The sequence below is a fragment of the Mycetomoellerius zeteki genome, unplaced genomic scaffold (assembly GCF_001594055.1).
Source record: "Mycetomoellerius zeteki isolate Tzet28-1 unplaced genomic scaffold, Tzet1.0 scaffold171, whole genome shotgun sequence".
In the NCBI taxonomy this organism is placed as follows: Eukaryota; Metazoa; Arthropoda; class Insecta; order Hymenoptera; family Formicidae; genus Mycetomoellerius; species Mycetomoellerius zeteki.
The window spans coordinates 135,465-158,089 of NW_017256664.1; the positions used below are offsets into that span (position 1 = coordinate 135,465).

The 22,625-nt window shown below is 36.0% G+C and overlaps 1 protein-coding gene across 2 annotated transcripts in view; it reads left to right on the top strand.

The window, feature by feature from the left end:
* dtn (transmembrane protein 132C dtn) overlaps positions 1–21,502 on the top strand; it is a 140,123-nt gene extending 118,621 nt beyond the window's left edge. The window contains exons 3-10 of one of the 2 annotated variants that reach the window (XM_018445948.1): positions 1,688–1,831; positions 6,032–6,302; positions 14,719–14,862; positions 15,397–16,296; positions 17,371–17,809; positions 18,616–19,052; positions 19,702–19,985; positions 20,297–21,502. In XM_018445948.1, the coding sequence (XP_018301450.1) occupies positions 1,688–1,831; positions 6,032–6,302; positions 14,719–14,862; positions 15,397–16,296; positions 17,371–17,809; positions 18,616–19,052; positions 19,702–19,985; positions 20,297–21,020 (3,343 nt within the window). In that variant the 3' untranslated portion in view covers positions 21,021–21,502. The remainder of the gene's footprint in view (positions 1–1,687; positions 1,832–6,031; positions 6,303–14,718; positions 14,863–15,396; positions 16,297–17,370; positions 17,810–18,615; positions 19,053–19,701; positions 19,986–20,296) is intronic. The other variant, XM_018445949.1, reaches the window with a different exon arrangement.
* Positions 21,503–22,625: the final 1,123 nt, after the last annotated feature.

Consider the following 22,625-nt stretch of genomic DNA (forward strand, 5'->3'; position numbering starts at 1 on the left):
AACATGAGGGCAATAGGTCTCATCGGAAGAACTGTACGTTTATTCATTTTTAATGACAGAAGAACATAGCTATATATACGGATGAAAAAAATACGTAGATCAATACGATGTAATATGAGTAATAAAAGTACCGCGCAATATTATAGACTTGTATGAGTCATCATTGGAAGGAAACACTTCTGGAACTTTATTCCGTGTGACTTATTGTATTTTATACATGTATGTATTATACATACATACATGCAAGAGGAATATCCCCCTTTGAACTTTACAATCTATCATCTTGCAATATATCTTTAACACACTTTACTTTTACATCAAATTTGAATATTGCAGGTTGTTAGTAGAAATTTCTGTAAGGTTTACTAACTGAAAATTGATTTCCTATATATTGGAAGATTAGCGTACACTTAAAATTATTGAATTACAAAATTACAAAAACAATAATGGATAAACATAATTAATATTAAAATGCCTATAACGGTTGAAGCCGGATCTTTAATGTTTAAATAATTCAACCTTGAATTACTGGATATATTACACAGTTTTCGATTTTTTACAGTTTTAAAAATGGAGTTGAATTTGCAACATCCGTGAATTTTTGACCAAGAACGAAACGAATACCATCCAACAGCCATCGAATTTAGCCGATATGGCTCCCCGCGATTTTTTTCTATTCGATCGAGTCAAAAAACCACTACGGGGAACGCGTTTTAAGCCGAAAGGAAGTAATGGAAAAATCGAAAACCGTACAGAGGTAGATGTACTCAAGACGGCGTAACTTTTACAAATGTCAAGCTATGGCGATAAAATTTGGTGGAAATGTCAATGATAGATGTGGCAACCTAACCAAAAACACAGAACTCAAATCAGTTGACTCAGAGCATCACCTGGTGGTAATTCCGGGAACTTTTTGATCAAAGTGGTATATGTACTTGCATATATATCATAACTGCGCGTCAAATTCTTTTCCAGACTGTATGAATATAATCCGGAAAAGAATTCGGCGTGGAGTTCGAAAGACTACAAATATGGTATGTGCAAGTACATATATAATATATTTAGTAATTCAAGATTTTGAATTATTTAAGCATTAAAGATCCAGTTTCGACCATTATAGGCATTTTAATATTGATTGTGTTCTCACATAAACGGTCTAAAATAATATTTTTAATAATAATAATAATGGATAAGCCAAGCAAAACGTTTCCATTTTCTTGATGAAATTCAGTTAAATATTCCTTTCGAAGAATCGAAAAGATATCGAAATACAGATTATTCAACATTAAAATGTTGATATATATTTGAATACAAATATATTTAAAGTGCAAAATGATCGGGCTCATGAAAACTATCTTAATTAATCTATTTTTTAAACGCTATTTGAATCGGGCGTTCGAAAATATAATATAGTTCTATATGTAATAAATGTAAATCCAAATTGCAACGATACATTTTTGCGTTACATAACAACCGATTACATGTATAAAGTTATTAAACGATCGTTTGGAATGTTCTCTTCTCAAATTAACAGACAACGAGATATATTCATCTTTGTAGGGAATAAAGGATTAATTATATATTTTGTAGAAGATTCTTTTCTATTTAATGTCATTAGCCTTTCATTTCACTCTTACCATTCATTACTTGACTTACGTTTGAACCGTATATTTACGGCATGTTCCAGAGCGCGAGTAAAGTCCGGCGTGAAAATCCTGGATGCTTCATCTAGCAGCCCGGACTGGATTGTCGTTAGCGATGTCAATGTGAAGAACACAGCCGCCACATTCACAGCGCGACGTAAGGAGAACTCGTCGCGTGTATCGAGCACGTAAGTACCCTTTTGGAATAATCCTGTCGCGCAATCTGCCCTCGTTAAGCCGACATACGTCGGCAAGTTTAGAAAGACTCTTACTGGAATTGTGAACATGAGGGCAGTTAATGTAATGAGCAATTTAAATCCCTCGCTTCCGTTCGTTAAACCGAGAATATGAACGAATTGGGTCTTGCTGCAAATCGAATAAGATAAGAATTTTCAAGCGAACGAACGTTGAAAAGTTAAGACTTATTAAATTGCGCTTTCAATAGTGCATAAAATTTGGCTTTTTTATTTTTAAATTAACATCTTTTATCACAAAGCGTTATTTTAATATAGATTAATATTTAACAATTGAATTTTTTTATATCAATTTATTTTTAAATATATAAAGTTTACATTTAATAATATATATAAACCTATTATTTTTTCGCAAAAGTCTTTAACGATATTTCAGAGTAGATTAAATAAATTTGTTTATTTGAGTATATTTATTATGATTTAAAGAGTTTAGCTAATCACACAAGTAACAATACCTATTCTAAATTACATTACTTGATGCAACCTCTTTGTGTATTATATTTTTAATGTTAAAGAAATATAGTACCAAAATTAATCCTATCAAACTGGAAGATGTTCCAATGATAGCGTCGTTTGATCTAAGATATCTGCTTTCACAGTAGTCGCCTTAGGCGTGCAATGGCGCTTCGTCTTTGTATTCTTTGTACTTTTCTTTTTCTTCTTTTTCGTTTTCTCTTTCTTGTCATCCTTTGACCGAATCACTCGATTGTGCGGTATGTCGATTTGCTTTATGGTACGCTGCGGTTGACTGACATCTTCAACTTTGTAAGCGCGAATAAAGAAAGGGGCTTCACCCGTTTTTTCAAATGACGATTCGCTCATGGAATCTTCGGTTGACCGAACAAGACGGTTCTTCGGTTTATTCCTTTCCGCGGAGGACGATTTACTCTCTTTCGAAGTATCAACGAGCATTCTGACAAATCGATTCCTCAGTTTGTCCTTCTCTTCGGACGATGATTTACTCTTGTCCAAAGTATCTTCGACCGTTCTGACAAATCGATTCTTCGGTTTGTTCTTCTCCTTGAACAAGTCGTTTCCGGAAGTATCCTCAACTGTTCGGATAAATCGCAAGTTCTTTGGCTTGTCCTCTTCGGATGACGATCCGCTTTCCGTGTTAACCTTGACCCCTCTGATAAGTCGACTTTTCGGATTGTTCTCCTCTTCAGACGAATTGCTGTTCGATGCATCCTCAATCGTTTGGATAAATCGATCTTTTTGTTTATTTTTCTTTTCTTCGGGCGATGATATACTTTGCAAAGTATCCTCCTTAATATGCCTCTTTTCTCGTTTTCTCTTGTCCTCCTCTGAGGATGATGAAGAAGACGAAGATGAATCATCATCATCATCATCATCATCATCATCATCATCATCATCGTCGTCGTCACAATTTTCATCGTCATTGTCGTTATCCTTTTTTAATTTTACGCGTTGTTTCCTATTCTCTTCATCATCATCATCATCATCATCATCATTGTTGCAAGCACACTTTTCGTTGTCATTTTTTTCATCGTTCTTCTTCGATTTCACGAATCGTTTCTTACAACCATTATCATCATCATCATCATCATCATCATCATCATCATCACAATTTTCACCGTTATCTTTCTTTGATTTTACACGTTGTTTCTTGCTTTTTTTACAACAATTTTCATCATCGTCATCATTGGAAGAGCTACTGCTGTCATCGTCGTCGTCTTTCTTCCCCTTGGTTGTACGTCTCACACGCTCAAATTCCTTCGTCTCTTCCAACTGCTCCTCGTTCTCCAGAGACATCCATTTATTGCTAAGGTACAAGTCTCTCCTTGTACGCTTATCAGCAACTTTCTCCTCGCTAGATGAGCTCGAACTGTCGGACTTTATTTCGTCTATAGTAGTAGTGTTATTGACCGTGATCACTGTCGTCGTCGTTGTTGTTAACACATCATTCTGATCCTGCATATCTTGCACATCTTGCGCCCAGACAACGTGTGTAGCTGTGAATCCCACGAGAAAACTCGCGAAAAAAAATAGCGCACCACGACGCATAATCGATCGTGCAACTTAGAAAGGCGATTTATACTCGCGATGGCGGTCAGATGGTCGCTTTATATATACCGTGGTTGCGAAACGCTGATAAAAAAAGGAGTCATCGGGCGAAACACGCTATTGCTGACGTAACGATTCGATGCGTGCTGAAATCGGTGGAGAAGCAGAGGACGGAAGGCGAAAGGTGGGGAAATCCGAGCGAGCAAAGAGAGATTTTCGTTATCGCCGTTAACTCGTTGATGGTCCGCTTCGATTCGACTTCGAACTCCGGCAGCTTCGCGCGTGCTTTCGCAAGATCGGCGATTTGCAGAATTTGCACCCGCCTCAGCCGCGAATCATCGATCGTGCGAACACGAGCGAACCCGAGCGAAGGGTTAACGCCGCCTGGCACGCACGCAACGTGGATCAACGGCCGCGATAAGGAGGAGGTGGGCGACTTTAGCCGGGGGTTCCGCTTATCGAGATTCTACGCGGCGCGCGCTGGTAGCGAACGCGACGGCTCTCGCATCGAGATCAGACCCGATGCGTGTGATACCGGCTCTTCATAGCTAGGCAAGTGGCTCGAGGCTGCAGAATAATTACTTTGAAATAACGTCGCTGCCTTCATCTCGATAAGATAAGAATCTCGAGAAGACGTAATGAGCGACTGACGCTGTGAACGAGATGCTTACTAAGAGAGTGTTCGGCAAAAAGAAGAAAAAACCCTATCGAGAATTACGGATGGCGTCGAGAGAGAAAATCCAACTCTCGGCGGATATTATTAACTCTTTACCGAACTCATCATCATCTCTGATGGCAACTCGATAGCAATTTACACTTTTAAATTTGATGACTATTGTAACTTTATTCCGCTTATCACAGCATCTTTCGATAATGATTCAAAAGTACTATTACTTATCATTATAGACTATAAATTACATATATTTTATTATTTCAAATTTATTGCGAACGATATATTGTACAATGATCTTTCAAGTTAATTTTAACGAATTATTATGTGTGAAAAAACAAAAACTATTTCTCAATTTGAACGAGAAAATAAGATTGAAATGTATCGTATAAATATTTTTCAGGAATATTTAGTAAAGGAGTATTATTTTTTGTTTAATCTTTATATTTTTATTTGCTTGGTTTATTATAAAGTATCCTTCATATTTTTGTTTTAAAAGTTATTGCAGTTTATGTCATTAAATATACTGCTAGATTTTTTATTATCTAGTGATTTTCATTCCGTATATAACTCGTATATAAAATTGAGATATTAAAAAAACTATTAATAACAGTGTCTGATTCAATTTTGAAATGCAACCTCAGTTTACAACCTCAGTTTTTAGCGTATTAGCGATCTAATTTTGGAATAATTACACTTTTATTTTGAAAAGATATATTTTTTCACAATTTAACATCGTAAAGAATGGTTTATGGAATTCGATAAATTTGTATGTCTTAACGAATCTAATTACATTTACATGTCTATGCATACTTAATTGTGCTTTAATTCATAATTCTCGTGAAAAGTGCTCATTTTACGGTAACTTTAATCCGACATCGCCCATTTCTCGTCGTAAAATATGAATGAGACAGGAGATCGCGTGTAGCTGGAAACAGGAACAAGTAAAGACGTTTTAGAGAAACGCTTTTAAAGCGTATGTCGAAGAAAATACAAAGTCCCTCGCGCAAGAGAATCATTAAATTTTTGTAATGACGTACAATTTTTCGTATTTGCGATGTAACAGCCGACTAACAGGCGAGTTATCGTTCCTTTTAATTTCTGCACTCATTCTCGCGAACCCACTTGGAAGAGAATGGCATTAATCATTGAAGGTGTAGTACTTACACGAGTGAATGAACGAACATTCGTTCGAATCTTCTTTATCAAATGTGAGATACAATTTTCACAGTCATATCCTCGACGCTTTTAAAAAATCGTTTTATCATGAATTTATATGAATTCCTATTGCATTATTATTCTAATGTAATTATTACATTTTTATCAGAAATTTTGGTTCAAGAAAACTCGTTATTTTTCGAAAAGTAATCTGCGTCCTTTAATTTTTTGCGAGAATGTCGTGAACATTTCAAAGATCATTGTTTCTTCTTTTTTTTTAGGTCCGCAGAAGAAATAATGACGATGCTGTTGGAGGCTAGCGAGGAAGGTATAGGCGGAAGCTGGGACGGCGGTAGAATTGTATGGAGCGTGCGTTACGCGCTCGAAGGCGAGGAGGAGAACGGCTCGCAGTTGACGGGCGTCGATCAGCAACAGCGAATGCAGCAACGCCAGCTGCAGCACCATCATCATCATCATGTCGAGAGACGGAAACTGCAGGCACGGCTAGAGATACAGAAGGATGATATACAAGCGGTGCTTCCGATCTCTAAGGTAATACGCGATTCTTCTAAATTTCTTCTAAATTCTTCTAAATTCTAAATATTTTATTATAGTGTTTTTTTTTTTAAAGCTCTCGAGGTAAGCTACAAGAATATGCAATGAAAAATAAGGGTTTCCGTTTAAGAAATTGAAGGTAACCTTCTCACATGACGTTCAAGCAACTATTCAAGGTCAAACTAATGACACCATCTTATGTCCTCCTCAAAGTCACACAACTTTTGTCTGAAACATTTTTTCTAAGATCGAAAGTAAAAAAGTTATTTGAGACATTAAAATGGGACACCCTGTATATAAGTACATATGTATCTACAAGATAGCTTACTTTTCACATATTATTTTTAACGACGGATTCTTTAATCAGTTTTGAGACAGTTTTCTTTAGCGAAAATATTGAAACACACGAATAATTTCATAGATATTTTTCAAGCGATTGAAAAGAAAGCCTTTTTACGAATTGAATTTCAGTAGTATAAAATTATATTTTTTTTACATAGATAAGTAGAATATTAATGTAAAATTTAAGTTACAAAAATATGTGATGTTATAGACTACAAAAAAGATTTTACGCTTTTTACGTCATAATCTATGACTATAGTAATAAAATCAAGAATTTTGAGACATCGTAGAGAAAAGTACTGTATTTGAAGGATTTTTGTGATTTTGGTTAGAGAGCATTTTAATGTTTTTCTCTCGATTACGATTATTTTCATCGTGACATTCTTTGGGTGCGTTTCGAGTTACGCATGAAGCTCATGATGCATCATTTATCCTTGTTGTTTATCAATTAATAAAGAAGGATACAACGATGCATCATGCGCTTCATGCGTAACTCGGAATGCACTCTTTGTCTTTCGTCTCCTGCACCTCGTGCTTCACTTTTCGTTGGTGAAAATCCCTTGGAAAAGAGCTAACTCGAACGACGAGCACGATCAATACGGTCGCGTATATCGATCACCTCGCCGCGCGAGAATCTGTTTCCACTCGGTCGGCCAATCTACGATCCTCGCGAGTACCGAGACAAGAGAGAAAAAGAAAGGAAAAGCGATGAGAAAAAGGAAAAGCTTTGTGAAAAGAGACAGAAAGGGGGAGGGAGAGAGAGAGAGAGAGAGAGAGAGAGAGAGAGAGAAGATCGACAAAGGATAATGCTTTTCCCTCTTTGGCTCCCACGGCGAACACTCTGATGCTTTTCTCTTCGGCTTTTCCGCGCCCGCGCCTTCACCATAACGGCGATATTTCTAGTCCGTGGCAAAATTCCATCGATACCGCAGAGCATCTGCTGTAACAACGGATCGTAATGAAATTTTTGATTGCCACACATTGAACGGCGTCAACGCATCTCTGCGTTCCTTTATAAAGTGAAATGTATAGATAATATATAGAGTGAAACATTAATTTTTTATTTAATTTGTAAGAAATGTGTAACATATATAAAAAAAATAATGTGGTTCTGAATATATCTTAATAGTGATAATAATTGTTGTAAATGATTAACCTATTTCGATTATTTTCTTCAATCATATATAATATTATGCAATAACGAATATTTTCGTAATGAGACCAATTTGTTTTCTAATGAAATTTTATCGAATTTCATTCTAAAAAGAAATTGAAATCGATGGTCGAGGTGCTTATATATTTATATATGACAGTTAAATGTGGTTTTCGTAATTATTTTTTACGCCGCGCCACAACAAGTCCTCGCAATTAGAACACACGCCTCTTGGTATGTAAATTAGATCTGACCGTTCCACATTATCTATGACATGCTCACAATTTCCAGTAACGCGATAGCAGGTGCATAGTACATAATTCTGTGTATGAAAGTCAACATGAAATCACGTAGATAATCAGACATATTTACCCAGAATAGAATCTTAGACAATTAACTAATTGCAAGAAAGATATTTACGCGATTCATATAATAATTGCTGAAGAATTAAAATACCGTGTTAAACTGGTCAATGAAAAGTTGTATGATGCGTTTTTACAATAGCAGTATGTCTTGTAAAATAATATTTATAGACAACTTTGCAAGTGGATTCTATTTTTACAAATAAAATTTTAATTTTTAAATGTTATTTTTAAAGACATATGTTATGAAAAATTTACAAGTGTGACGGATGATTTTTATCATTATTGTTGCTAAAGACTTTGAATAAAAGATAATTAATGTTAGACAATTCTTTGCGACATTTTGTAGATAATATCATGAGTTATTAATTTTGCGAATTTGTTATACATACACTTACTGACAAAAGTTAAGAAACAAAGTAATTGTTTGACAATTACTCTATATTATTTATTTTCTAAGATACACAGGTTGGAACTAAAAATCGTATAATGAGATAACAGTTTATACATCAATAAACAATAAGTCTTTTCCCGAATATACTTGTATGAAGATCACAATTAAATTGAATTGAAGAAACAAAACAAAAGATGTGTGACAAAAATTAAGAAACATAAGAACATCTCGTTTCTAAGTGGAGAAAAGAATGTAAACAAACATGTTCGACGATGCTCAGTCTTTTCTCTGACATTGCTATGTGTAGCTCGTGTCATAATTTACGTTAAAATATGGCAAAAAGGCAACGTTTAATTGAAATTGAAAAACAAAGAATAGTTGAAATGTTTAACAATGGTAAAAAAAAATTGATATTGCAAAAGTGTTTAATGTGAATCGTTGTATTATCACGAAAATTATAAAACGTTTTTAAGATTACGCAACTAAAACGACACGAACTGGGAAACCGCAAAAAACAACTCAAAAGCAAAATCGTCGAACTTGAATTACAAGGCTCTCTAAATTCAATCCATTTTACACTGCTTCCGAAATTAAAAATCATTTGGGTCTGCACAGCATTAGCAGCAGGACAGTTAGCCATCGTTTAGATGAGAATAATCTTTTTTCACGCAAAGCAAGAAACCACTTATTTCTAAGAGTTCGTTTGGAATTTGCCAAAGAGCACATTAATTGGACTGCTACTAAATGGTCAAACATTTTATGGAGTGATGAGAGTAAATTTAACTTATTTGGAAATGACTCCAGAAATAACGTGCGACGTCCTACCGGACAACGGTTTAATGTTAAATATTTAAAACCAACCGTAAAATTTGTGATAGTGGCGGTAATGTGATGGTGTAGTGTTGTTTCTCGTATAGCGGTCCTGGTCTATTAATACAAATAAAGGAAACAATGGATAAATTTGTGTATCGTGACATCTTACAAAATCATACGCTGCCATTTGCCAACGAGAAAATGCCATCAGAGTAGTCATTTCAACACGATAATGACCTTAAACATTCTTCTAAATTAATTAAGACATTTCTTACGGAACAAAATGTCAATATAATTAAGCCAAAGTCAATTCCCGGACTTGAATCCAATTGAACATTTATAGGATCACGTTGAACGTCAATTGGGAAGTCATTCTTTTACTAATAAAGTAGAATTAATGGAAACAATCACGAAAATATGGTCAGAAATACCGATCGAATTTTGTGTTCGACCAATCGAATCAATGCCACGTAGATGTCAGACAGTTCTCAAATCCAAGGGTTTTCCAACATCTTACTAATAACCTAAGGTTATTACAAAAATTACAGACATTTACACATCATTGTTTATGTTAAAAGTTGATATTTAATGTATGTTTCTTAATTTTTGTCACACATCTTTTGTTTTGTTTCTCCAATTTAATTTAATTGTGATCTTCATACAAGTATATTTGAGAAAAAACTTATTGTTTATTGGTGTATGGACTATTACCTCATTATATGATTTTTAGTTCCAACCTGTGTATCTTAGACAATAAATAATATAGAGTAATTCTCAAACAATTACTTTGTTTCTTAACTTTTGTCAGTAAGTGTATCTATAAGTCAAATCTTTCTCTCTCTCTCTCTCTCTCTCTCTCTCTCTCTCTCTCTCAAATTTGACAGTGCTATTAATAAGGTCGATCTTAAAACTGGAATCAATATTGGCGGATAATGCAGGGTAAAGATCGAAGGCATCGAGAAAAGAGGTTGCGCGAGGTCTCTTTTAATTAAAAACTTTACTCACACAGTCTCGCGCGTGGAAGGAGCTGCAATTAGAGTAAGGATAATCAAGAAGCGCGGACGAAGTTCCCGACAACTTTACGCGAACGAGCGAACGAGAGAGAACGAGCACGCGGCGCCTTCAAAAGGATATGTAAACGAATTAATTATCTCATTTATCAATTAGCGACCTCTGACACGCGCGCTTGTTTTCTCTGCTGAAATTTATCAAAGTAATAACCCGTATATTGTACATATTTTACGCACAGCAACGTAAAATCTTTGCATCTCTCTTATATCCATCAACCTCCTTCCATTCACCGTCGATAAAACATCATTCTACGTTGAAAATGTTTTCCATGTTGTTTTAATAAACTCACAGAATAACCTCGTTGATCTCAGAAATATCTGGAAAATAACTGTGTGCTTCATTCATGTATTAAAATATAAATTTATGAAAGTTAAACTGCTAAATTCATGCGTCAAGCTTTACTCACTATTGCACATATTACACTCTTCAAAATTGCAATGGGTCAATCTTTTGAGCTATTAAAAAGAATACATAGCTGAAGATAAAAACGATATGCACATTTTTCCGTAGAGAGTAAATTAATTACATTGAATTATACACATACAACACATATAAGAATCTACAAATATATTATATGTATAATAATATCTCTTTTCTCTAAATACTTTGAGCGAAAAATTTATTACTACATAAAAAAATATGATTCTAAATTGTCTCAATTCGATCTTAATTTGAGAGCTATCAACAATTTTTTTCTCTCTTATATTAAATCTTCTCATGAGAGATTTGCTTAAAGCTTACTTCAACAATCTTAAATTGAAGAATTTTACAATTTGAAGATTGACATTTCTTATGGAATCAAGAAAGTAAACCAGAAATTCGTATAGTAAATAAAATAGTCTTTAGCTGATTTCTAAAACTCTTAATTAATTACACGCCATTAATCGCATCTCAGACCATTATTAGCCCGGTATTGTTGCAAATGATTAATATAGAAAGTTAAGGGAAAGAAAGCGCTATTCAATTATAAATTTTCACATAAGAGTAAAACCGACTTTAATCCTCTGATGTTTCCAAATAAAAGTTTGAAAAATTCAAATATAATAGGAAAATAACTTTAATAAATTTTGATTAAGTGTGCTCGCGAAGGATAAAAATGTTTTCTTAAATTACGTGAAAAAAAATGATGTCACAAATATCAGAAATATTGGAAATGCTGCAAACAGTTTTAAATATCTTTCTTATGCATTTTTTTTTAAATTGAAAACCGTCAAATAGTACAATATTGAACTCTTTATATTTTCTATTAGCAATTTGTATACATTACGCAGTAGAAACTGAATCAAAAGTAACAAGTATCAGTAACAAGTGATTCCTCTCAAAGGAATTTCTCGTGTTTCTTTCATGAACAACGCATTCTGCAAGGCGAGATACAAAGTACACGGACGTGTAGTCTAGTCTCGTAAATATTTTCGTGAGTCTTGGTTCAGATGAGAAAATATTTGACGAAAGAAAGAGAAGGAGCCGCGTTTCGCCTTCGAATGTAAACTCCGCCCGCTGCTTTTATCATTGCAAGAGAGCACGCTCGTCCACGCAAGAGATATAGTATATGTATAGTTAGCTGGCGCATACACCCCAGCGTGGCGTCAGGGATTTAAATTCCCTCGCTGCAATATCCGAGCCGTTTGATGTTCCTTCCAAAGGCTGCCGGTCTGTATGGACGGAAGCGAACTTGGAAATGGTTTACTAGTCTGGCCGACCGACCCTACCCAACCAACCCCTTTGCGGAACTCCCCCGTTGACGAACTAGTGTAAAGTACACGGACGACGCATACACGTAAAACGTGTAAACGTGGCAAGTAATCTTCCACGTGTACGAGCAACATCGCGGCAAGCAGCAAGAACAAGTCTTCAACGGTTGTAAAATAACTGCACGAGTTCACGGAAATCCGTTGGTTCTCATTTTTGAACTCATTTAAACTTTTCACGATGTTAAATCGTTAGATTATAAATTAATGGCTTATTTTGGAAATGTGCGGATCAACTTCTTTACGGTAACAACTTTTTCCTTATTTGAGAAAATATGTACCATTAGAAAAGATCGATAGTTTTATCGGTTTATATAGTGAGATGATTTTACTTATAACTGAGACAAGCTTTTTGTACTGCTTTGAAGTTCTGCTTTCCATGAAAGATCAAGAAGTCGTGCTTTTCCCGCAAGAGTTCTTTTCAAAAGTATAATCAAACGAAATTGTTAAAACGAGAGATAATATTGTTTTATTTCTTTCTCGTTTTATAGAAATATTTTAAATATCTTAAAGATTATAATCAATTTTAAATTGTATAAAATTTATTTTAAAAACAAATTAGATGATAAAGGCTACGAGTCAATGCAGGATATATTAAGTGCTAATAAATGAATTTTAATATTAAAATAATTTCAATATAATGCTAAACGTTTCGATCCTCATTAGGTCATCTTCAGTAACATAAAAATATATAAAAAAGTCGCAAATTACAAAAATATCGAACATCCTAATATAAACATAAATTGACTGTTCGAATATAATTTATAACGGTTCCTATAATTAAAAATACGAAGAATTTATTTCTCTCGCCATTCCTCCAACATTTCTACACATATAGTGATAAAGATACCACCGTCCAACAAATGTCTCCTTGCAATCGCATGGTCAATTGTTAAAAAATAATAAAAGATATATAATTAAAAGGCCTATAACGGTCGAAGCTAGATCTATAACGCTTTTTAAATAATTCAATGTGAATTATATATCCTATACTATACGATGTACTTGCATATATAACATGTTTGTAGTCATTCAAACTGCGCGCCGAATTGATTTTCCGGACTTATAAACGCAATTAAACTATTGGAATAATATCACGAACTAAATTAAATTGACAAGCAATTCTTAAATAATTTTGATGTACAATCAGGCATCATATTAGCAAGATGTTAATGTGCTGAGAAACTGTAAATAAATTTGTTACGAAAAATATTATTACCTCGGCTGGGAGTCGAATCCGGATCTCTTACATTCCGTGTGAGCGTCCTTACCAGTTAGACCACCGAGGCCTTAGTAATATCTTTTGCAAATTTGGCATATATACGAAACGTCTTTTTCAGGCGACATAAATAAACTAATTTAAACATTTTAAGACCGTACTATGTGAGAAACACAATTAATAATAGAAATTCAAAGACCTATAACAGTCGAAGCTAGATCTATAATGCTTTTTAAATAATTCAATGTGAATTATATATCCTAAATTATATATAACTGGTAAGAGGACGCTCACACGGAATGTAAGAGATCCGGATTCGACTCTCGGCCGAGGTAATATTTTTCGCAATAAATTTATTTACAGTTTTTCAGCACATTAACATCTTACTAATATGATGCCTGATTGTACATCAAAATTATTTAAGAATTGCTTGTCAATTTAATTTAGTTTCGTGTTATTATTCCAGTAGTTTAATTGCGTTTATAAGTCCGGAAAATCAATTCGGCGCGCAGTTTGAATGACTACAAACATGTTATATATGCAAGTACATCGTATAGTATAGGATATATAATTCACATTGAATTATTTAAAAAGCGTTATAGATCTAGCTTCAACCGTTATAGGCCTTTGAATTTCTATTATTAATTATGTTTCTCACATAGTACGGTCTTAAAATGTTTAAATTAATATATAATTAAGTCGCATCTCTCAACGTATCTTGTGTGTGGTGGATTATCTTAAAAATTTAGTTCTTTCTTAGAGTTTATATTTTTGTAATGGCAGTTATTTATTTTTAAATATTATATATGTATACATGTGTACTTTAACGTGTATTTTAAGATATTATGTATACACGTACATATACATAATATTTTATAAAATGAATAAATTGTTGTGTTTGTGTGTGTGCATTATAAAAATATAAACTATTATATATTTTTAGGAAAGAGATAAATTTAACATTTTTCTATATATATATTTTGCATATTTCTGTTTAATTTATGTTTTTTGAATTTTATGTTTTCGGTGATTCATATACATATTTTTTAATATTGCTTATCGCGCCTTTTGTCTTGTCACGACGATAACGGAATAAAGTTCGAGGCAAAATAGATAACAGTTATGAATAATGGATAATGGCTCTATCAATGAAGGTTATAGAAATGCATATATTAAAATATATGCATACTTTCATCTCAAACTATTAAAAATAGGAATAGGACTTTAGATATGAAAAAAATTGGAGTGTAGTTTAAGCTATATATGAGTTTCTATTCGGCAAGCGAGGGAACGTTTTATGTTTTGCTTCAGAACTGGGAGGTGATGAATACAGCGGTGTTGACGGGACGTCAAGTGTCGCAGGGGATGAAGGTTTTCATTGTGAGCCAAGCCGGCACGGTCGCCGATGTTACGCTGCAGTCGTCCTGTCATTCCGAGGACGAGAGTGTCCTCAAGGTAATTGCTTTTTAATTTATTTGCAGCGCTCACTTAAATTCTTAGGAATTTAATTGAAGAAATCTTGGTATTATATACCTTCAGTAGAATTCGCTGCTTTTTCATTTTTATCATTATGTTTCGTGTTTAATAACTTTTAGAGAACTTTATATATATTTTATTCCTACATATGCAGTAGAGAAATATGTCAATACGATTATTTTACATATTGTTCGAATTTGGAAATTGGACATGCATTTAATTATATGAATTTATTTTTTTAAAATACTGAATCTTTTTCAAATAGAAATTAGTTTTACATAATATATTATTCTATATAACAATATCTAACATTTATAATATCATTTAAATCCTAAAAGTATAAGATAATGTCCACGAGTTTCAAACTCCTAATACCCTGTATAATCGACGGATTAAGTGATACTTTCAATACCCTGGTATTTTACACTCAAACCGTGCATTACAAACTATTGTGGTTGTAGGATCAAACTACATTTAATACTTGATCGTTGTTACGAATACCTAAATTCGCAGGTATCATCCTCGTGCAGTAGCGTGTACGTGGATGGTTCGGAGATCCGGGGTTCTAGTAACGCATCGGTCCTCGTCAAATACGGCACGTATACTGGTCTAGCAAGATTCACCGTGTGGATGCCTGAATTTCCATTGGAAGTAAGCGTCGCAGACACACGGTTGAATCAAATAAAGGGTTGGAAGGTGCCGGAGGAGCATGTAGCAAGTGCGAAGACCAAGCGAAGTTTGCTGAATGCGACGCGGATCGAACAGAAGACGGAAGTTGCTTCAACGTCGATAATGCCATTAGAAACACCACTGGTAACAGCACGAGCGAAGAAGAGAAGCGCCGTTGATCTGGAAGAGTCGATAGAGGACACGTCTATAGACGTGGACGATCCGGACGAACTGCTCGAGGAGGATGAGCATGAGGAACGATTCCGATCTAATGGGAATGATCACGGATGGGATACAATCAACTCTATCGATCGGAATCTATCTCCGGCTAATTGCAGATTGCGTTTCCAGCAAAGTCCGGTTGAGGTACACGCCCGATTCTTAGCAACTGATCACGATTCGGGTAGAGTCTCGTACTTTGTCAATCGGCGCACCTGGTTGCGCGTCACTGACCTCGTAGTCGGCATGCTGCGCGTCTCCGATCCTAGAATAGCGACGCTTCTTCAAGGTAGATTGGTCCAGGGACGCGGAGTGGGTCGCACGGAGGTGCAGGTACTGTCACCGATCACCGGTAGAGTCATCGGCGCGAAGGAAATCAGAGTCGGCAACGATCGCGTGTCTGTGACACGTCTGTCTGTCCGGGTGGTATCCGGACTTCAACTCAGTATCAGTCCAGATACTGCGATCGAGAACGGATACGTTGCCGAAACCTCGGTTACGAGAAGATTGACCGCCCAATATCAGGTAAATTGTTAATAGGTACAATATTTATTATTTGTGTCGAAGTTTCAAATGTATCTTGAGAAAAAAACAGCAATTTTGCAAAATTTACAATTTAGAAAAGTCAATTGAAAAGTAATTGTTGAGTTAAATAACTTAATACTTTAATATTTTTGAGAAATTTAAATTCAGAATTGTGAAGTGAAATAATTAATTATTGAAAAAGTTATGTTCTATCTTTTTTTTATTTTATATTAATATTGATTTTTTTAAAGAACTTTAAAGAGCTAAAAAATATTATTAAATTATGTTGATCCATTCAATTTTTATTCTGGATATATCGATTTTATATTTATTTCGATGAGATATATGTTGGTCAAGGAGTCATAAGTAGTCATAACTGACAAACAAATATGAAATAAGTCAAAAAACAATGAAAGAACAAGGGCAGTAGGAGTCAAGCGCGGGAGATGACTATCGTAGCGTAATGCGCAAATAACATGACTATCGTAGCGTAAAACTTCTTTATTTTACTAAAGCGCTTACATGTTTCGGCTCATTTACATGTATGTGAATTTATTAGTTATCTCTGAAGAAGGCTCAAAAATGAGCCGAAACATGTAAGCGCTTTAGTAAAATAAAGAAGTTTTACGCTACGATAGTCATGTTATTTGCGCATTACGCTACGATAGTCATCTCCCGCGCTTGACTCCTACTGCCCTTGTTCTTTCATTGTTTTTTGATTTATAAGGAGTCTTAGTTAGGTTGATTTATTATACGTTATGAAATAAGTTTACAAAATTTCATGCTGGAGATACATTAAAAGATGAACCTAGATCAGTCGGCGCTCAACAAATTTTCATGAAGCTTTAAAATCATTGATGGAATGCAATAGGTGGAATGATAACAAATCATTGCAAACAATTAATAATTAAGATATAATTCTTGTTTTTTTATTGAGAAATAAAATCCATATACTAAAACGGAAATTATTTATAACTCAATCTAATATATACATATATGTATGTGCGTGCGTGCGTGCGTATGATCAAAACAAAACTTGCATGAGCAAGCAAATTTGTTATTGTATACCAACAGGAAGGATTGCTGGACATTGACGTGGAGTTCTCGGACAGTACCCGTACACCCCTCAGGGAAATCGCTGTGAGCGATTACCATTTACTGGTGGAGAGTCTAGATCCGGAAGTTGTGGCGTTTGCACCAATGGTCGCTTCCCATCATCCACGTGTAATCGCGGTCGGTGAAGGCCGTGGTGACTTGCTGCGTGTCAGTTTGCAACTGGCCGATTCCTGCCGATTATCCGGTAGACGTTCAAGCAAGGGTTCTCAGAGGACGACGGCCGCTGCGTTGGCAAGCGCGTCGGCTAACGTCGAGGTGGATTTCGCTTCGAGCGAGGTACCCAATCGGCCGGAATTCGTGCAGAACGACGGCGGTGGCACTGTCGGTTCTCATCATCATAGAGAACGTAAAACTGGCCGGGGCGAAATAGCTTCCGATCTACACGACATCCTCATCGGTAAATAGATCCTGTTCCTCTTTGCTGCTTTCTGCCTTTCTATCTCGCTTCTTTGGCATTCTCTTCATTTTTTCCGTTCTTTTCTACGCTTTATAACTGCCACATAACGCATGATATGCACTTTGTTCTGCATTTCTTAACGGAAACTTTCTTCGCAAGACTATTTGGCTTGTAAAAGTTCCCTGCCTATTTATACGTGATCTCTCTTCACGGTTTCCGTCCAGTCCTTCGTAACTGATAGTCTTCCTCCTTTACGCTGAATGTCAAATGCGTCTAGTTCCTAGAATAAATTGTGACGCAACACATTACAGATCATTACAGATCGTTGAAGTATAACATCATTGAATCATACAACATGAAATATCTGAATATATTCTTATACGATTTATGAACTATGTAAAATTTAACCGAAGAAAAGTTGGATGTAAATTTCTTGATCCTGGCAACATAAAGATGATTCTGAATCCAAGTGAGAATTAGAAATTGAAAATCTTGGGACACCTTTTAAATATATGATTTTTTTCTTCCTCTTATCTCTAAATAATTCGAAAAATTGAAATTACTTGTATATTGTGCACAGTATAATGTCAAATCACTACATGTCAGAGTCCAATTGTACCGCCAAAAGTACAGACGCACATTCAGCATTCTCACGAACTTGGCATATCCGACATAGCATGTCTAGCCGCTGTCTAGCTGGAAGCATCAAGGGAGAAAGATTTTCAGCGGCTCTCTAACTCAGCACAAGTATCCCGTCTCACTCTGTCCTCTCTCTCTTTCTCTCTCTTTGTTTTTTCTGTGCAAAGGGTTACCGCTGAAAGACGAGAAAGACGGGCACGAGCACGAGCCTTTGGTGCAGGCACGGCAGCATCGCACGGCTATAGCTAATGGCATGTCTTCAGGGGGTATGGGCGGCGTCGGCGTGCGTCACCACGGCGTCGGGACGCGGATGAGTCCGCTCGAGATCGGGATGTACGTGCTGCTCGCGGCGTTCTGCTTCGCGATCGTTGTCTTTGTCGTCTCCTGCGTGGTGTACGCCAGCAAGTTCAAGCCCCAGCCACCGGACTCCCCGCTGACCGGCGCGGCCGTTCCGGTACTTTCTGGCGCGGGTGCGAGGGCGCGTGCTGCTGCAAACCAGCTGGCATCTGGCAGACGACCGCCACGCGAATCGACCACCAACGCACACGATTGGGTATGGCTAGGTAGAGCGACTCTCGAACGAGCTGCCTGCGGTCCGCAACAGGTACGCATGTCGGTGTGAATTTAATGATTTGTGAGTGAAACCGTAAATGAAGCCATCGATAATCATTACCTATTAAAACTAATTTCGAAACTTTCAAATGACTTGATAGCACTATTAGATGTAATTATGTTAGTCTATTATTTAAAATTTAAATCAATGAGACCAGAAAATCGCACTTATTTTAGTAAGATATATACATTATTTTGTAAATAAATATATAGAATGATTTCTAGTAGTAGTTAAGTTTTGAAAAAAATTAATTCATATTTGTTAAATTTATTTTATTTATGTCATGCTTCCATTTACTATCTTTTTTTAACAAATAACAGTAATAGTATTATTCGCATTAATTTCTTGACACACTTGTTTATTTCTTTCAACATAAGTATTAAATATTTAATGTCATAAAATTATTAAAGATTACTAACAAATTGAAGAATAACAAATGAAATTTTATAACATCGATATAGCGATAACGGTCCAACGAGTACATTTAGGATTAATCCGGTAATTGAAATCAATTCGAATTTTCGATGAGATTTGGTGCTGTAAATATCTTTGCGCATTTCAGTAACCCGATGGCAAATTGTTTTAAAAACAGAGATTTTGTTGAAACAATTTGATTGAAAAAACTCGATTTATGTTGCAGGTACGCGTAACGAGTAATCCGCTGGCCGGCGAAGGGGAACCCGAGGCTGAATTGGGTACATGCTTCGACAATCCGAACCACATCGAGCTACCGTCTGCCAATCAGCGGCCTAGCGGCGGTACCAGTGCCATCGACACCACCACTTATTCCAAAAGGGACCGAGTAGCGCGAAACAGTTTCGCAGCAAAATCCGCGATCAAACCATCCGCGGTGATACCGCCTACAACGGCTACGACAGCAACAACAACGGTGTCGATTGTGGTTCCGACTACCACACGAAACGAGTAATTATGATTGACGTTGTTCTTCTTCATGCGGAAGATTTATTTTTTGCAAACAAGTTAAATACATATCTTCTAGCAGAGAAGAAAATGATATCCAAGAAGAAATTTCTTATACAACAAATTGTATGATATTTACTAATACTGTATTACAAGAAGTTTAAACAGAATATCATACAATTCGTTGTAAGTGACTTCTTTTTGTATATTACTTTTAGCGTCTAACAATTCTACTAACAATTCTAGTGAATTGATAGTATTACCTATAGCGATAGCTTCACGAGTGCGTAAACCTTATTACAAATTTTTTCTAGCAACGACGATATTCCTCCGCCCTTGCCACCACACGGAGTGCCGATCACGAACTCGACATCAACAACGACAACTACAGCGACCACGACGGTCAGCACAAACAACGGCAATAACGAAGACTACAAGCCACCGGTACCGCCGCATAGGAACACGGGGGTGGGCGTACGATTACCAGAACCGCCTGCGCCACGGAAGCATCGCCATAGGGCGTCTAGCGGTGGCAGCAGCGGTCATCACGGAAATAATCATCGGCATAATAGTAAAGCACCGCAGCAGTCAAATCATATAGTCAAGTCGCATGGGAAAACTAAAGTAGACAACGCAAACAAGCAGAATGGCGAGGACGAGGAATTCGTGGAGTTGGTGAATCACGACGATAACAATAGACACCTCGCAAAGGATGCTGGGAGATCACGGGAAATTAAGAGGGCGACTATAGTTGGTAATCCAATGTACTCGTCGTTCTCCACTTCCGCCGTGGTATCCACCGTTGTCTCTACCGTAAACTCATCTACTCCTACTGGCGGTGCGGCTTCGTCTACCACAACATCTCCGCCATCTTCGTCACCGTCCGCCTCTTCCTCCTCATCCTCCTCTAGCTCCTCTTGCGCTTCATCCTCTTCCCAGGAACAAGAAGAATCGGTGGCTCTCGATGACCTTAATCTAGGTATGGACTACAATCAGATTATGCAGTACTTCGACAATCTGAAAGAGTCGAATGCCTAGGTGAGGCCGTTCGACCTTTCCAAAGGTCGAGTAGTAGTCAACGTCGATACGGAACACCGGGATCCTCGTTAGTAGATACAGCGAACGCGTTGAGTTGCTTCTTTTTTTTCTCTTGAGAATTCTATTGAAAATTCGCGACAACTCACTCTCGCGGGAACGAGATTCCGCTATAATCGAAAACGATAATTTCCCGGATATTTCGTATTTTAGACTTAATCTAGTCAGCTTCCTAGCAGCACATCAAGAGTAACGCGCAAACGCATACGCATACACACATACACATACGTTCATATTAACAAAAACTTAAGAAAGGAATAATTCTTTTGCACACGATTCACCCAGTCTCTCGACAATTTGTTACGACCGCTAGCAATTTTTCGGCGCAACGGGTGAAAGTTCCTCAAGTATGATATAATTTTCCGATATATATATATACGTATTTTATCACACCGATACGTAAATAATGATACGTAAAATGTAATACGCGATAATAAAATGAAGAGATTGTATGTATATTTTATATTAATATTTTATATTAATGTAACAGTACATTAATATTTTATATTAATGTTATAGTACATTAATATTTTATATTAATGTTATAGTACATTAATATTTTATATTATAGACACGAAGATGCATATTTTTTACTATATTTTTTTACTATATTTACAAATTATCGTTATCAAAACGATTCAACTTTGAGTATCTTTTTTTTTTCTTTTTTATTTTGCTAGTACTTTTGCTGTTATTTATTTACGAAACATATTTTCTTTAATGATTTTAAATCTTGGACTAATAATAAGTTTAATAGATTTAATCTTTATCATGACTTATGTATTTTAGTATACATGCGAAGTGTAGTATTCGAGTATCGCGACTGCGAAAATTTGCTAGCGTAATGAATAGTCGGAGAACTGTTTATACATACGTAAGAGGCTTTAAAAAAAACTGACTGTCGGTGGCTGGTGGGGTAGATAGATTGCTCGCTCGATGACGAAAGCGTCACGCGGCATTACGACGTTTCTCGCTGCGAGCTTCGTTTCATGCAGGATCATCGTGGATCCTCGCTCTTGCCCCCGTGCCATCTTGATCTCTCGCTCGATCCCTTCTCCGCTACCACGGTTCCTCCCTTCGTCTGGCCACAAGTTAACGAGCGTCAGACAATTCGAGATGCTATGTATTTTGATCGCGCATGCATCCGATAATACGCACGTTGAGTCGCAAAGATTCCCTAATATTTCTTATTTTCGTATAACTTTTAGATATTTTTGCATCCTTTACGTCGAATTTTATGCCATAAACTAATTATAACAAGTCAAACAATTTTTAATTTCCCGAATTTTTTAATGTAAAATTCGCGGAAAGTAATTCACAGAATCCTCGCGAAAGTCTTACGCCTGTCAGCGTGCAATTTCTGTATTTAACACAGTGAAAAGAGGCTTTGAATTTATTACATAGAAAACTAATATGTTTTCCGTACATGGAGAAACAAAGAAAGGAAAATTTTATACCAGTGCGTGTTTCTTCTTCATTGTTTCTGCCAATGTTTAATTTTTATACAATATTCGCTTCAATATTCAACATGCGACGTCGTCAACAGTG